The sequence below is a fragment of the Mytilus trossulus genome, chromosome 11, assembly GCF_036588685.1.
Source record: "Mytilus trossulus isolate FHL-02 chromosome 11, PNRI_Mtr1.1.1.hap1, whole genome shotgun sequence".
NCBI lineage: Eukaryota > Metazoa > Mollusca > Bivalvia > Mytilida > Mytilidae > Mytilus > Mytilus trossulus.
Window position 1 is genome coordinate 28,636,857 of NC_086383.1, and position 16,272 is coordinate 28,653,128.

General features: G+C 32.7%; 2 protein-coding genes across 3 annotated transcripts in view; one reads left to right on the plus strand and one right to left on the minus strand.

Annotated features, from left to right (window-relative positions):
- Nucleotides 1–2,041: 2,041 nt before the first annotated feature.
- Nucleotides 2,042–7,072, minus strand: LOC134690957 (large ribosomal subunit protein uL30-like). Of its 2 annotated transcripts, XM_063551133.1 has the most exons (6): nucleotides 7,011–7,072; nucleotides 5,555–5,651; nucleotides 4,622–4,788; nucleotides 3,744–3,881; nucleotides 2,803–2,912; nucleotides 2,042–2,292 (listed from the first exon to the last, which is right to left on the minus strand). In XM_063551133.1, the coding sequence occupies exons 1-6, from the start codon at nucleotides 7,019–7,021 to the stop codon at nucleotides 2,084–2,086; spliced, it is 732 nt and encodes a 243-aa protein (XP_063407203.1). In that variant the 5' UTR covers nucleotides 7,022–7,072; the 3' UTR covers nucleotides 2,042–2,083. The 2 variants fall into 2 exon arrangements, with proteins under 2 accessions (XP_063407203.1, XP_063407204.1); XM_063551134.1 differs by lacking the exons at nucleotides 5,555–5,651; nucleotides 7,011–7,072 and adding an exon at nucleotides 5,116–5,437.
- A 169-nt stretch (nucleotides 7,073–7,241) lies between these two features.
- LOC134690958 (epidermal retinol dehydrogenase 2-like) overlaps nucleotides 7,242–16,272 on the plus strand; it is a 30,027-nt gene continuing 20,996 nt past the window's right edge. Inside the window, exon 1 of the mRNA XM_063551136.1 lies at nucleotides 7,242–7,660. Within this exon, the coding sequence (XP_063407206.1) occupies nucleotides 7,308–7,660 (353 nt within the window). The 5' untranslated portion in view covers nucleotides 7,242–7,307. The remainder of the gene's footprint in view (nucleotides 7,661–16,272) is intronic.

Below are 16,272 nucleotides of genomic sequence, written 5' to 3' on the forward strand. Positions count from 1 at the left end.
TTGTGATTAAAAAGTTGACACAACATAGGTTTCTGACACAGAAAGAATGTGGAACTTAAATTAAAAATTCTAAATTTAGATTCAGCATATCAAAGAACCCCAATAATTCATTTTTTTTGGTTAAAATCAAGCTACGTTTAATTTTTGACCCTTTGAACCTAAATGCCGACCATGTTGAAAAAAGGACCAAAATTTCAAAATCTGAATACACCATAGATTTGGCAAATCAAAGAACCCAAATAATTCATTTTTTGATGTAATCAAAGTTTAATTTTGGACCCTAATTCGTTGGGATCAAAACTCCCAAACCTTTCTATTGTAGTCATAAACCTCGTGTTAAAATTTTACAATGTTTTATTAACTTGTACCAAAGTTTCTGTGCAAAAACAAAAGAAAAATGCTTATTTGGGTCCTGCTTTTGGCCCCTAATTTCTAAACTGTTGGAACTACAACTCCCAACCTTTCATGGTCATAAACCTTGTGTTAACAGTTTCACAGATTTCTTTTAACTTTTAACTAAAGTGGAGTGCGAACACCAAATGTCTTTCAACGACGCCAATGTGATACCAATATACGACCAAAAACATTTCAATTTTTGCGGTCCTATAAAAACAAATGCTGAAATACAATTTGTCCACAGCTAAACTTTGTAAAATTATTGTTTATCTTAACAAGTTCAGCTTTTCCAGTCTCATTGAAATTACAATTAATTCTCAACTTAAGTAGTCAGTACATAGTCAAAATATGTCCGATAAACCTATCTTTTGACATCAAGTCAATACGATTGTTTCAAGGACAAATTTGGTAACCTCAAAAAATGTGGGCACTTTGTTTTCTTAATTGAATAGTTTCCTACATTTTATGTCGGGTCTTTCATAGCCGACCATAGGATAGTCTACAATAGGCCAAGTTCACTGCTATTTCTAGTACCCAATCTCTTCTGTGTAAACCATTTTGCTTTTGTTTTATACCTTACAATTGCAAGAGTCGGTGTGTTTTACTTTTTTTAGATGCTTTAAAGAGCGCAGCTTCCGAGTTGCATGTATATTTATAAATTGCTTTTTATGTTTAATTGCATGTTTTGTTGGTCTATCGGTTTTACAAGCTCTTCAGTAATACATTGTAGTATAGCATACAGACTAAATAAACTATGTGTTAGGTGAATAGTCTTGTTATTATCTCAATCGGATGTTAACCATGCCAGCTGGACAAGTACCTTAAATTCGATTCCATACACCAAATATATTTTTACTGTGATCTTTTAAGAATCTGAGAAACCAAAATCAACATAAATGACCAATTGCTTAAACATGGGAGTATCCGAGATATGGACCTTGACCTTGTGAATGTAACTTTGGCCACTTGAAACAAAATATGACAAACTTGAGTTTATTGGACACGAAGACAATAAAAAGATCCCTTTTGGTTGAGTAAATATCTTTTTTAACCATTTCCTCAATTGAATTTTTTTCACATTCTTGACCCACACAAGATTTATTAAATTGAAAAATAATCATCAGGTATGAAATATTTTAAGCATTATGAAAATGAATATTTCATTTAAGAAACTCCAGTCAGATGTTCACATGAATATCCTTTTTATAAACTTTATTAAATCTGATAGTGATTTTTCGCAAGAAAGACCTTTCAACTGAGGCACTACACAGGCGTCATTATAGAGTAAAAGGCTAAGACGTTTCTCTATACAGCTTTCTGAGCAAGATAAAATCCAGAAAAAGCTATCCACTCAAAAATGGTGGTAATAGAATGTAAGTAGATAGGACAATCAGAAGAGTGCACCAATTTGTAAATTTACCCATAGAGTATGGTTTTCAAACCACAACATTTAATGCATTTTACATGCTCATTCATGTTTCTCTTTGTATAGTCATATATAGCTATTAAAATTAATGTTTCCACTTTGCCCTGTAGTAAGAATCTCAACAGCATGAACCTGATCGTATTTTTAAAACAGTTTGAATTTTACTTTCTACTTAACAATTTTAAATGATCTTAGATGCAGATGAAATTAAACAAAATATTTTAGGTTTTTCTTTTTTTAATTTGCTTAAAGTCTTTGTATTTAGACCATTTTCCTCAATAAAGGATTGATCTGGTCCTCTCGGCATCCAAAGTCTCCACCATCATTGAAATGGTTATACTTCCTTCTCCAACCACCATTTGGTGTGTTTAGTTTGAAGGGCCACAAGAAGTTGGAAGCCTGTTTGAAGCTTGGTCCTACTGTCACAATTTCGTGGATCAAATCTTCCATACAGATGATTCCATGTTTACCTGAAGACAGAAAATAAATAATGATTGGTCTATCAAAGTACTTGCTTCAAAATATGAATTTATAAGACAATCTTCTCCCAAAGAATCAGATTGAATTTTAGGACAAGATGAACTTAAAAAAAAAGCTTCTATTGAAATCATTAAATATTTTGTTCTACACATTTGTGGATACACCCTCCGCAAGTGCCCCCTGTTTTAAAGGGGTAGTTTCTAAATAAATATAAATAACTTGCTATACACTGTTCCTTTGCTTACTGCATGTTTTTTTTATTTATTGTGCATTTACTAATTTCATGCCATGGATGGATTAGTTTACTATTATACATACAAATAAAATTTGTTAAAATCCAATATTTAATTCTCATTAATAGTGATTTTCAAAAAAAATATTTTCATCAAAAATAATGTTTATAAATCCTACCATGTTCTAACCTTATTTGGTGATTTTTGAGTTAACAGAAAGTGTTTTTCTTATTGAACGTGTAGATGTAGATATTATATATATATTACCTAAACTTTTCTCAATGATAGAGTTGTCTGTCAGTGGTATTCTCTGTCCTCTAACTTTAGCATATCCTCTCTTGTAGATCAATTCTCGTACACTCTTCAAGTTGGGATAGCTAAAATACAAAAAAATAATATAATCCACTGTATATGAAGTGTGCACCGTTTAGAAAAAGGGTCACATGCTGTATAAAAATTGCATTCTCAAAAATAAACTGCAAGACTCGAAAATCAGTATTTTTGGGCCTTTTAAAGTGCATGTTGTGCTTACTTCCCTTTGCACAAGTTTCAGACAAATGTCAATTCTGAAGTCAAACCCTTTAAAATTTTAATTATACAGGATTTAGTTTTGAATTTTCATACTTCTACTATTGTTTTAATACATGTAGGTCCCATTTTAAATGGATATTTTTAATTGTAATCTCTTTTTTAATACATGAAGATCCAATATTATATGGATTTTTTCAAAAGTGTAAACATCTGTTATATATACATTCAATAGTTGGGTGGGGGGGGGTCATTTTATGAACAAGCATTACCCAATGTTTTTTTGATTAAACCAGATTATAAATTTATTAAAAGTAAAATCTTTTGCCTACCTATTAACCTCATTTTTTCAGATAGCTAAGGCCATAATAAAAAATAGGTTTGTTTGCCCAAACGCTACCTACCCAGAAAAAGCTGCCTACTCAAATTCTTTTATTGTCCTGATTTGAAGAAGTTTTTTTTTAATCAAATAGGCATGAAGACTAATAAACATCTGATACTTTAATTTCTTTTTTTGAATAAAAAAAAAGAAAATGTCTACCTACCTACCCACTGTCTCAACTTTGGGAAGGGTTTGGGCAAACCAAAATATTTTTAAGTGTGGCCTAAAACACATTTGTTTGCCATGCATTCTTTTAGTACTTTGTAAGTTTAAGTCAAACATGTATATTTTGTCTTACCCCCATGTAATGTATGGCTCAGCAATTCTCAGCATGTTGATGGTAGCTTTGTTCAGTTTCATGAATGTACCATTGTTGATCTGTCGTAGTCGGAAAAGCTGCATAACCTTCCTTGGTTTGGGATGAACACCATTGATACTGAAAAACAAGGTATTTAAATGTTTAAAAGCCATATTTTATTGTTATTATTACTTACAGTTATAATTAGATCCTTAGATTAAACTTTGCACACACATGGTCTCTACACATTGAAACAATTCTACATTGCCAACAGATCCTCTCTGATTTTGTGTAGGACAGACAAAAATGAATTTAAACAAGTTCGAAATTTTAAGTCAAGTACTTGTTCACATGATACTGAGGAAATCACTTGTTGATTGTTCAAACTGGCTGACAGATTTGCTATGTACTCGATTTGTTATGTCTGCACTTTGTTTGGCCTATATTTGCACAACTAAAAAACAATGATTAAGGCCTATTTTTAAATCGGTTGTCATTTGAAGTCCATTCTTTTTTTATACTTAATGCCCGTTTCAAATACAGATGTTGCTTTAATTGACCAAGTATCGATATCACAAAAAAATACCTTTTTGAATGAAAGAGGAACAAAGTTTTTTAACAAGTGTGACAGAATGAAAATCTACATTGTGTGTTTTAACGACCCAGAACAGATAGCAGGATCCCACTTGCCAATGGCCCTAAAATTTGATGTGGACTACTAAAATTTCTGCTTTTCTTAGAACTAACTATATATATTGTGTATAAATATAAGATGTGGCCTACTATGCCAAAATTTTAACCTCCAATCCTGGACAGGCTCTGTGATCAGTTCTGATCTCTTGTTGGCTTTGTTTATATAAGCTGTAACAGAAACTTACCCTCTGATTCTGGTAACAAAAGCCAGTCTGGATTCTGGAGGCACATAGAAGTTGTTTCCTTTCTTGGCCTGTCTCTGGAGACGGATCTGGTCACGTTCCTTTCCTCTGTATTCTTTGACATATTTTTCTGCCCTTGTAAAGATGACCTTTTTCTTTTCGGCTTGTTTCTATACAAACAAATTAAGGCTATAAAAAGTAAGCACTTTCATATCTAATTAGCTTTAAACCTTTTTAATTGGTTTTGAGTCATAAATTGTTAACCCTCCTCCCCATATCCTACTTTTAACCCAAACATTAATTTGATTTGTCAATTTTGATTACTTATTCTTTTATCTTCTCAATTCCTTAATCATACTAAACAAGGACTACCTCAAATATAAAACACCACACATTTCTATCAGGACAAAAATGATTGAAAATTCTTGCTTCACCTACATGTAGGCCACTCCCCCCTTTTCCACACAAACAACACTAATCTACACAATAAATCTTACTTGAACTCTTTTTCCAGTCATTTGAAGACCAGTGTATAAAATTTCCCTTTCCTTAGGATTGCAGCTTCAATTCTAAAATAGAATAGAGCTGAGCATCCTAGGAATCTTTGAGCAGATCATAGCTGAGCATCCTAAATACCAAAATGAATATTTTGTTAGGAATGCAGCTTTTGCCTTCTTTCTTACTTTGAGCCATTATATGCATAATTTGACCTAGCATCATCTCAATTCCAGCCTATGGGTTGGTCCAATCCTGTATGATTGTAGTACCAACTACCTTTAAATTTTCTGATAGGATTGCAGCTTTTCTACTTCTCGCATTGATGTATGCAAGAAGAGCTGAGCATCCTTAATTCCTTTTCACCATTTTTAAGTTAGGATTGCAGCTCTTGTTTCTTTTAAAACATCAAATCCAACAAGAGCTGAGCATCCTTTTTACCTTTTTTGCCATTACGGCAGATTTTGCCTTCTTGGCTCGGACTTCTTCATTTCTTTTTCTTCTTTTAAGAAGAGTTTCAGGCACTTTTGGAGTCTTTCTGAAAAATAAAATATTTTTTTTAGCAATTGACATATATAAATAAGAAGTTGTACACGTTTACTTTTAAAGATCGACTTGCATTGTAACAAAATTAACTTATTACCAAATATACGTGTACATTGTACAATGCTTTGCAATCTACAATGTACACATGCCTTAAATGTATTTACATTGTATTGCATTTTGTTGAATTCATTATTTTTTGTTCCATACATGTACCAATATTCAAGGATACAGGCAAAACCATGAAATCAAATATTCTCGAATATGCAAATATTCCTTAATTCACAAAAATACCTTTATTGAGCCTGCTCAGAAAGACTCTGAAGACCTAGTTGGGCCATATAAAGATTTACTAGTATCTTATCACAAGTTTAATTACATGTACTCAGACTATTTTGTTGACTTCAACATTAATCAGTACAGGTCTGTGTAGTAGCATCATTGTACATGTACATAGTGTAAGCAGGACATGGGAATCAGACAAAACAGTAAGCGGGATTCGTACACCCCAATGAGACCCCCTTCCCAGTGCTGTGGTAGTCCATTCCCCAACCATTGTCTTCTATGACGAGACCTACCTACATGTATTGTATTTATTGTCAACTTGTTTTCTTCCTGAACAGGAATAACATATTTGCCACTGGACGTTAAGCAACCAATAACAATCGATCAATCAATTGAACAATCTTTGCATTGGGATAAATAACATACTTTTATCATAAAGCAGTAACCATTTGATTTCCTGGGGGGCTATTGATTTTTTTTTACAGACCAACTTTTTTTCGCCTTTGGCATATACAATCTATTATTTTTGCCCCAGGTTGAACAATTTTCTTTTCTTGCAATCTTAGCATTACACACAGTGGCAGCTGAGGGTGAAACAATTTTTTTTTTCTCAGTGTTAAAAACAAGTTATGTTTTTTCCAAAAACTGGAGACAAACTATTTTTTCTACACCCCCCCAAAACAAAATGTATGTATGTACTCGAGATTCCGCCAATGTAGACGCACCCAAATGGTTGCAGCCTAAGATTAATAACATGTACTCAGACTATTTTGACGTCTTCAACATTAATCAGTACAGGTCTGTGTAGTAGCATCATTGTACATGTCAATATAATTATAATGTTGTTTTCCCCCAAGACTTGCAAACTTATGTAGTTATATAGAGGTGTACACGTGAACCACCAGCATTCAAGAAGTGCAACTTAACATTTCTATGCTTAATTAACAAAAATAAAAATCTAGAATGCATAATTATAGTTCTTATTTTCAACTGAATATGTTTATTGACAAAATTATTAACAATTTAACAGCAGATTGATATGGATTGGGTTGCGCAAAATTTTACGTACTTATCCGCCATGACTGCCAAATTGGAAAAGGCCGCTTACAACAATTCTGAGATTGAAAAGAAAATAATCATTCAATTTAAATGGGACGAAATTTTGAAATTTTGAGTCTTAAAATAAGTTTTATTAACTAAAAACTATAATTATTCTCAAATAAATTAATTCATATTTGTTAATGTATAAAATATATAAAATTTATTTTTCTTCGTTGATATAAGGGGAAAAAATAAAAGTTCATATGTCAAAAGGTCACAGTTCAACAATGTTATGATTGACAGCAGGACTATATGAAAACGAAGGATGGTGTTACCTGATGCAGAAGACAACGGATCGTTGTCAAAGGAAGGTGTGCTGAAAAAAGAGACTAAGATGTCAATATTTATTGACTGCATTGAAGCTTTAAAGACATTTTTAGTTGCTTACATGACATCGATTTGGAGATTTTTTGTGTCTCCTCCAAACAAATCGGTGACGGGCGAGATAGTATTAATTACGGGGAGCGGTTCAGGTATTGGGAGACAGTTAGCATTGGAATTTGGAAAGTTAGGTGCTGTCCTTGTGCTATGGGATATTGACGAAAAAGCAAACGAGGAAACAGGAAATCTGATGAAAAAGTGTGATGCCAAATTCCATCTTTTCAAATGTGATGTTGGGTAAGGTACCATTTCATTTTTCTAATCATATTATATTTTTTTTAGTGACAGTATAAGTCAGTATAATCTTGTACTTTTTTTGGAACAAAATACAAAATTATTATTTATTTTAAAGTCAAATGTTTTAGAAATATTTTTTCTCTGTTATTATGTATATATATATATGATTATATACATTGTATGCCTATTCTAAATAAAATTTACTTACTTACTTACTTAAAAATAAAGTTCTGAATCTAACAGTACACAATTGTATCCTGATCGACTGTATAAAGTGCCTAGAAAATAGACGTATTTACACTTGTATGCAAATTTGTCCGCCATTACGTAAAATCACACAGGTTCCTGTAAACTTTGACATCATAATTTAAAATATTTGACGTCACAATTTTAAAGTAATTGTTGTTTGACATCAAAAGGTGGTTCGGAGTAGATCTAAGGTCATTCGGAGGCAAGATTCAGCTAAAAACCAAAAGTGTGAATACGTTTATCAACCTAACGATGTTAGAAAAGATTTGATTCGTAACTTAGTCCCCGGCGCCAGGGCTGGTACCTGCACTTTTTCTAACTTCTACAACAACACCGCCTAGCATTGCGCTGAGACCTTATCCCCTCCTCTATTACTCTAGCTTATAAAAATAAGCTTTCGTTTTGGGAGGTCAATACCTTCTGGTACATGATGAAGGAATTAAACCAGGATCTTTGATACAATACACAAAGTATTTATTACATATATATATGTTAACTTACAGCAAGGATTTGTATAGTGACACTAAACAAATCTTTGCTTACATGGAATGAAAGTTCAAAAACCTTTATTTCAGTCGGGGGTACTACTTGTACAAGTTATTTTTATTTACTTGAAGAAATAAAAAAAAACATACACATACATGTATAAGTAAATAAATAATGTTTGAATAATCTCCCCTTAATTTTCTTACAATTCCACAAAAGTTCTCAAGTTTTGAGAAGTAAATTTATGCTTAAATTAATGATTTTTCCCAGGTTTGCTCATTTTTTAGCTCACCTGGCCCGAAGGGCCAAGTGAGCTTTTCTCACCACTTGGCGTCCGTCGTCCGTCGTCGTCCGTCGTCGTCGTCGTTAACAATTTACATTTTGAACTTCTTCTAGAGAACCACTGAATGGAATGGAACCAAACATGGCATGAATGTTCCTTATGAGGTGCTGACCAAGTGTTGTTACTTTGTAGCCGATCCATCATCCAAGATGGCCGCCAGCGGGGGACTTAGTTTAACATAGGACACTATGGGAAATGCATACAAAAAATGACTTCTTTTAGAGAACCATTGAATGGAATGAAACCAAACATGGCATGAATGTTCCTTATGAGGTGCTGACCAAGTGTTGTTACTTTGTTGCCGATCCATCATCCAAGATGGCCGCCAGCCGGGGACTTAGTTTAACATAGGACCCTATGGGAAATGCATACAAATGACTTCTTTTAGAGAACCACTGAATGGAATAAAACCAAACATAGCATGAATTATCCTAATGGGGTGCTGACCAAGTGTTGTTACTTTGTAGCCGATCCATCATCCAAGATGGCCGCCAGCGGGGGACTTAGTTTAACATAGGACCCTATGGGAAATGCATACAAATGACTTCTTCTAGAGAACCACTAAATGGAATGAAACCAAACATAGCATGAATATTCATTCCTTATGGAGTGCTGACCAAGTGTTGTTACTTTGTAGCCGATCCATTATCCAAGATGGCCACCAGCGGGGACTTAGTTTAACATAGCACCCTATTGGAAATGCATACAAATGACTTCTTTTAGTGAACCACTGAATGGAATGAAACCAAACATGGCATGAATGTTCCTTATGTGGTGCTGACCAAGTGTTGTTACTTTGTAGCCGATCCATCATCAAAGATGGCCGCCAGCAGGGGACTTAGTTTAACACAGGACCCTATGGGAAATGCATACAAATGACTTCTTTTAGAGAACCACTGAATGGAATAAAACCAAACATAGCATGAATGTTCCTTATGGGGTGCTGACCAAGTGTTGTTACTTTGTAGCCGATCCATCATCCAAGATGGCCGCCAGCGGGGGACTTAGTTTAACATAGGACCCTATGGGAAATGCATACAAATGACTTCTTTTAGAGAACCACTGAATGGAATGAAACCAAACATGGCATGAATGTTCCTTATGAGGTGCTGACCAAGTGTTGTTACTTTGTTGCTGATCCATCATCCAAGATAGCCGCCAGCCGGGGACTTAGTTTAACATAGGACCCTATGGGAAATGCATACAAATGACTTCTTTTAGAGAACCACTGAATGGAATAAAACCAAACATAGCATGAATGTTCCTTATGGGATGCTGACCAAGTGTTGTTACTTTTTAGCCGATCCATCATCCAAGATGGCCGCCAGCGGGGGACTTAGTTTAACATAGGACCCTATGGGAAATGCATACAAATGACTTCTTCTAGAGAACCACTAAATGGAATGAAACCAAACATAGCATGAATGTTCCTTATGGAGTGCTGACCAAGTGTTGTTACTTTGTAGCTGATCCATTATCCAAGAAGGCAGCCAGCGGGGGACTTAGTTTAACATAGGACCCTATTGGAAATGCATACAAATCACTTCTTCTAGTGAACCACTGAATGGAATGAAACCAAACATGGCATGAATGTTCCTTATGTGGTGCTGACCAAGTGTTGTTACTTTGTAGCTGATCCATCATCCAAGATGGCCGCCAGCGTGGGACTTAGTTTAACATAGGACCCTATGGGAAATGCATACAAATGACTTCTTTTAGAGAACCACTGAATGGAATGAAATCAAACATGGCATGAATGTTCCTAATGTGGTGCTGACCAAGTGTTGTTACTTTGTAGCCGATCCATTATCCAAGATTGCCGCCAGCGGGGGACTTAGTTTAACATAGGACCCTATAAGGAAATGCATACAAATGACTTCTTTTAGAGAACCACTGAATGGAATAAAACCAAACATAGCATGAATGTTCCTTATGAGGTGCTGGCCAAGTGTTGTTACTTTGTAGCTGATCCATCATCCAAGATGGCCGCCAGCAGGGAACTTAGTTTAACATAGGACCCTATGGGAAATGCATACAAATGACTTCTTTTAGAGAACCACTGAATGGAATAAAACCAAACATGGCATGAATGTTCCTTATGAGGTGCTGACCAAGTGTTGTTACTTTGTAGCCGATCCGTCATCCAAGATGGCCGCCAGTGGGGGACTTTTGAATGAAATTAAACATGTTCCTTTTCTTATAAATGAGGTTGTGTTGTCACTTTTAGCCAAATTTTATATTTTTTTATATGATTTCAAAAACCCAAGTAGAATCAGGTGAGCGATACAGGCTCTTGAGAGCCTCTAGTTTTATTAGAGTTTAATGTTCCATCTCATTTATTCAACAAAGAAACTGATTGCTCAAAGATCCTTGCTTATTCTTTTAGTTTTATACAAGTATATATATGTATGTTTTGTCATGCATACTATTTGTTTGTCTGTTTGTCTTTTTCATTTTTAGCCATGGCATTATAATATCAGCTGTTTATTTTTGATTTATGAGAGTTGACTGTTCCTCTGGAATCTTTATAATTCCCTCTTTTTAGTTACATGTATAGTACATGTATATATATTTTATCCAAAATAGATATCCAAGTAGTAATATGAGTGCCAATGAAAAAATTCTCCATCCAAGTCACAATTTGTAAAATTAAATAATAATAGGTCAAATCTTGGATTGTAATTTTAGTTTTGAACATTGTAGATCTTCAATTCAACTAACAAGTCGCAAATCAACACAATGAGCATGCACTTCTTTTGCATCAGAATTGGTTTCACAAAAATGTTTTGAAACAATTTTGTAACTTGATTTATAAGTTGTCACCCAGTAATTTAAAACTGGGTATGTATACACAGTACATAGTTTTTGTCTCATCTGAGATTTTTGTTGATCTAGATCTATTTTATACTGAATTTAATTTATTAATAGCTATATATAGAATTCAGATATTCTGCACCTAAAATGCAACATAATAAGCTCCTCATTAAATAAAGCCATCATCCTATATTGTCCCTAGAAATATCTCTTCTGTAACCTTTAAGTAATATGTACACTTATCACATTCAATGCGTTAAGTTAGGCATGCTTTATAAAAAGCTATATTAGTATTAATTGTTTGAAGAAGGTGAAAACAAATTAGAACAAAAGCATTTATCTTAATTGTGTATAGATATGATGAAGTATTCTGTCATTAGATTCTAAGTAGTGATTATTCTTAAGCATGATATTAGATAATAAATCACTTGCATGCTTGATAATTTCCCAAAATTCTCTGGTTTCAAATTAACATTTATAAATTTGTGACTAAACCCAGGGGCTGATCCAGCCATTTTAAAAAGGGGTGGGGATGGGTTCCTAACCCAGAGTGAAAGGGGGGGGTTCCAACTATATGCTCCCATTCAAATCCATTGATCGTCCAAACCCCCCCCCCCCCCCCCTGGATCCGCAAATGCTCTAAACCACAACCTAATTTTCATAATGAATTGCATGCTTCCTAATTAACAGATTACCATGGTTACAAATACATGTAAATTCATGACTTTGAACCACTAGTTAATTTTCTTCAATTACATGGATCACTGTGCTATTTGTTAATGTATTATGATAAATATCTACATTTTTTTTTAAAATTTTATTCTTATGAAGAAAATGTTTACTACAAGTAAATCAAGTAAACTAGTAATAGAAGGGGAGTCCTAAACTTCAATTCAGTATTCTTTAAATTTTAAGGTATTTTTGTTCATCTTTAAAAATCACTATTATACATGTACATGTATATATGTAAATTTATAAAATTCTCATGAAAATGATTTTAATATACATTTTTATCTATAACTATAGATGATTTCTTTATTCTGTTCTGTAAGTTGTAACCTGGTAACTTCTTTTTTTTTTACAATTTTAAGAATTATTCTCTGTTAATGCAATGTAGACCCTCATGTAACCAGTTTCTTTCTGGTAATGGGCTTTATTCTGATTTTAATGATAACCAATATAAAATGAAAGTCTCTAAATTCAAAAATTATATATAATAGACGAAATTATTAGATCAAAATTAGTGATTTTAGAAAATGCTTTGCACAGGTCTGCATAAAGTGTTTACATAATAGAAAATTGGCCAATTATACTACAAAAAATGGGTCAACCAAATAGAAAATAGAAAAGAAAAGGCTTAAGAATAGAGGATAACATGGCGATAAATATAAAGAAAGTAAATAATGGGCACAAAACATAATTTTATAAAAAATAGACAAAAATTTAACCAAGTAATAAAATTGAGATTGGAAATGGGGAATGTATCAAAGAGACAACAAACCGACCATAGAAAAAAAACAGCAGAAGGTCACCAACAGGTCTTCAATGTAACGAGAAATTCCCACATCCTTCAGCTGGCCCCTAAACAAATATACTAGTTCAGTGATAATGAACGCCATACTAATTTCCAAATTGTAAAGTGTAAAATTTATAAGTGTGCAGAAAGCTTAAGGCACCCTCAGAAATGAAAATTTCCAAATTAAAATGAAATGTTTTTATTTTTGTGAATTCACAATTTTGCAATAGTAAAAGTATGGCAAAGAAACAATTGAATTTACTGTATTAGTAATCTATACCATAATTTTATTAGCTTTAACAGCTTATATAAATGATTGATTCACTTTTATTATGTTGATATTGATTTTATCAAAACTATATATATATAATTTTGATTTCTGATTTCCTATATTCACCAATATCGCACTCTTTAAATAATCAAAAATACATAATTGGAATATAACCCATTAAAGTCAACTACAACATGTACGTACTATGTACATTATTTATATTCATTATTTATTTTCATTGTTTTATGTAAACTGTATATTATGTATAATGTTTTAAGCCATTGGTCCATATGGGCGTAAAGTGCTTTTCAATAAAGAAATTATTAGAATTTTTTGCAAGATGAGAGTTAAACCTTTAAAATAAAAATAATGCCCCTTGGAATTTTTGAAAAGACAAAATTAATGAAATGTGATGCTATCCACAATTTGAAGGGAGAACACTGGAAATTATAATAAACATGATGGTAAATAGTTTTAGTGATGCCTAAATTGATGAGTCGCGATTTATATCTCAAACGGAAATACATTTGGTAATTTTTTTAAATCTTAGCAAGAATGGTCCTAGCTCAGATCCCTGTTGAGATGAATAGCAAATTGATAGGACATAATTATCAATAAAGAGAAATCGTGAAGTACTTATAATCAACTTAGCACTTTACGTCAAATGGAGTAATGTGTTCCCAGAATTTGTCATTACTGTTGCATAAAGAGACAGTCACGCAGCAGCCCACTTTACAATTTAAAATGATATTTATCATGATGCTTAAATTATAAGTAGGTTTAGTGATCTACATGACATTGGAGATAGGAATCACAATTTTATATGTCTCAAATGACTGTCACATTGAATGTTAATTGAAGAATGTAGAATAAACGTGATAAAGTCAAATTGTAAAAATCCAAAATTAACAAGATTTATAAGCATGTGTTAATACATGTCACACTTTAATATTGCATCTCTATTTAAAAGCTCTTCAGAGCTTATTTTTGTAATAGTAATGCATAAACGGACTCTAAATAAAGCTTTATACATGTATCTTATTTTTGTTTAATTCTTAAATGGAAATGCTAAATGTAAGATTCTAGTTGTGGACTTCAGTCTGGGGTAAACAAGGTTAGAATGTACACAAGAATCATGCATTTAATTTGGACCTACAAAAGTTTACATTATAATGTCTGTGTTAACTTTATGTATAACCTTGATAACAGACAGACACTGCTTGGATGTTACATATCCCCCCCCTCCCCCCCCTGTTTGGCAAGATATTATTTGGTTCAATTAAGCACTAGAGTTAAACAAGTACATGTAAGGGGAACTAACTCTGTAATTTGCTTACATTCTAACCAAAAGTTATATTTAGATTTCTCGAATTATCATTCACACAGAAACAAAAGACCACTGTAAACTAAACCTCTTACTTTTGTGGCGGATCCAGGGGGAGGGTTCTAGGGGTTGGACCCCCCTTTTTTTGGTTATTCAATGCATTTGAATGGGGACCAATGGTTGGAACCCCCCTTTATCCTGGGTTGGGAACCCCCTTTTTAAAATGGCTAGATCTGCCCCTGAACTTGTAGTAAAACAGTATACATATGTATGTACAAATGTAGCAAAAAAAACACCCGCTGTATATATATGACAATTGCAATAATGTGTGAACAAAACAAACAGACAAAATATGTAAAAAAGTTGGGTTACAGCATTCACCTTTTAATATTTTTTTTAATCTTAATCACTATATATATATAAAGAAAAGATTATATATAAATCACTGTTCAGCAAAGGTTTTAAGAAAGTTGTCTTATTGGCAATAATACCAAAGCTCCTTATACTTTTACAATGTATAATATATTATATATTGATTAAACATCTTTAATGATTTCTGTTTTCCTCATGAGAATCAAGTCACATGTCCCTAAAATGTGTCAGACAATTTGAAGTTCACAAGAAGGTCTCTGTAATGAATTATCAACAAAAAGTCATAAAAACAATTCTTATATATTATATTCATATTTATAATATTCCATAAGATGTTAAGATTATTAATTTCATATTTACTACATGTTAGTCTGATCATTTGATCTTTAAATTGATTTAAATAGCACATTCATGAATTCAATTTTATTTTATGGAAGCAATTGATAGAAATGTAATTCAGTTATGTATGAAATGATGACTCTAGCGCCTGTCTTTGGAGGGTATTTAGATTAAATATGTACATAAAATTTGTAAAACTAACCTAAAAAGTGCATAAATGTTCACATATGTGACGTATTCATAAAATTAAATTGAGAATGGAAATGGGGAATACTTACTTTCTTGCAATTCAGACAATTTTCCACTAGAAACCGATCAACTAGAGTCATTCCAAGCTATGTGTGTTTGATATATCCATAAATTTGGAACTTTACTACAAGAATAATATAACTGTAATATATATCCGTTACTGACAATTACTCACTTCAACTGATTATGACATTTTCTGATTTAATTTGCCTTTGTTGTTCAATTGTTTAATTTTTGTGTTTATCATGTTTATATACAGCTAGACAATTCAACATGCAACAAAGCATGACAAATAATTTTAACGTTTATTGTCAAAATGAAAACAAAATTGTTTACAATCACTTTTTTTTTTTTTACTTTTCAGTATTTAAATTCTTCCATCATGTTAAAATAACAAAATTTTGTTTAGTGAACGACTTCTTACTTTGACATGCCAAGGTCAAATTTGAGGTTAAGATTCATCTATGGAAATTAGAAATGATAAATACTATAGCCTATAGTGTTTGGATGTTCTTCCAATCAAACATATTTGAAATGAGCAGAAATTTACCACAATTAGGTACTGACAAAATACATATTTTGTTACTCTCAACACAAGTTTCACACAACTTGGTTTTAACCAATCAGATTAAATTCAGATCCAGGATAA

What these genes read in the sequence shown, in the direction of transcription:
- LOC134690957 (XM_063551133.1), bottom strand. An exon ending in TTTGTTACCAGAATCAGAGG is followed by an intron (nt 3,882 to 4,621) that starts GTAAGTTTCTGT and finishes CTTGTTTTTCAG; the next exon opens with TATCAATGGTGTTCATCCCA. An exon ending in GAGCCATACATTACATGGGG is followed by an intron (nt 2,913 to 3,743) that starts GTAAGACAAAAT and finishes TTTGTATTTTAG; the next exon opens with CTATCCCAACTTGAAGAGTG.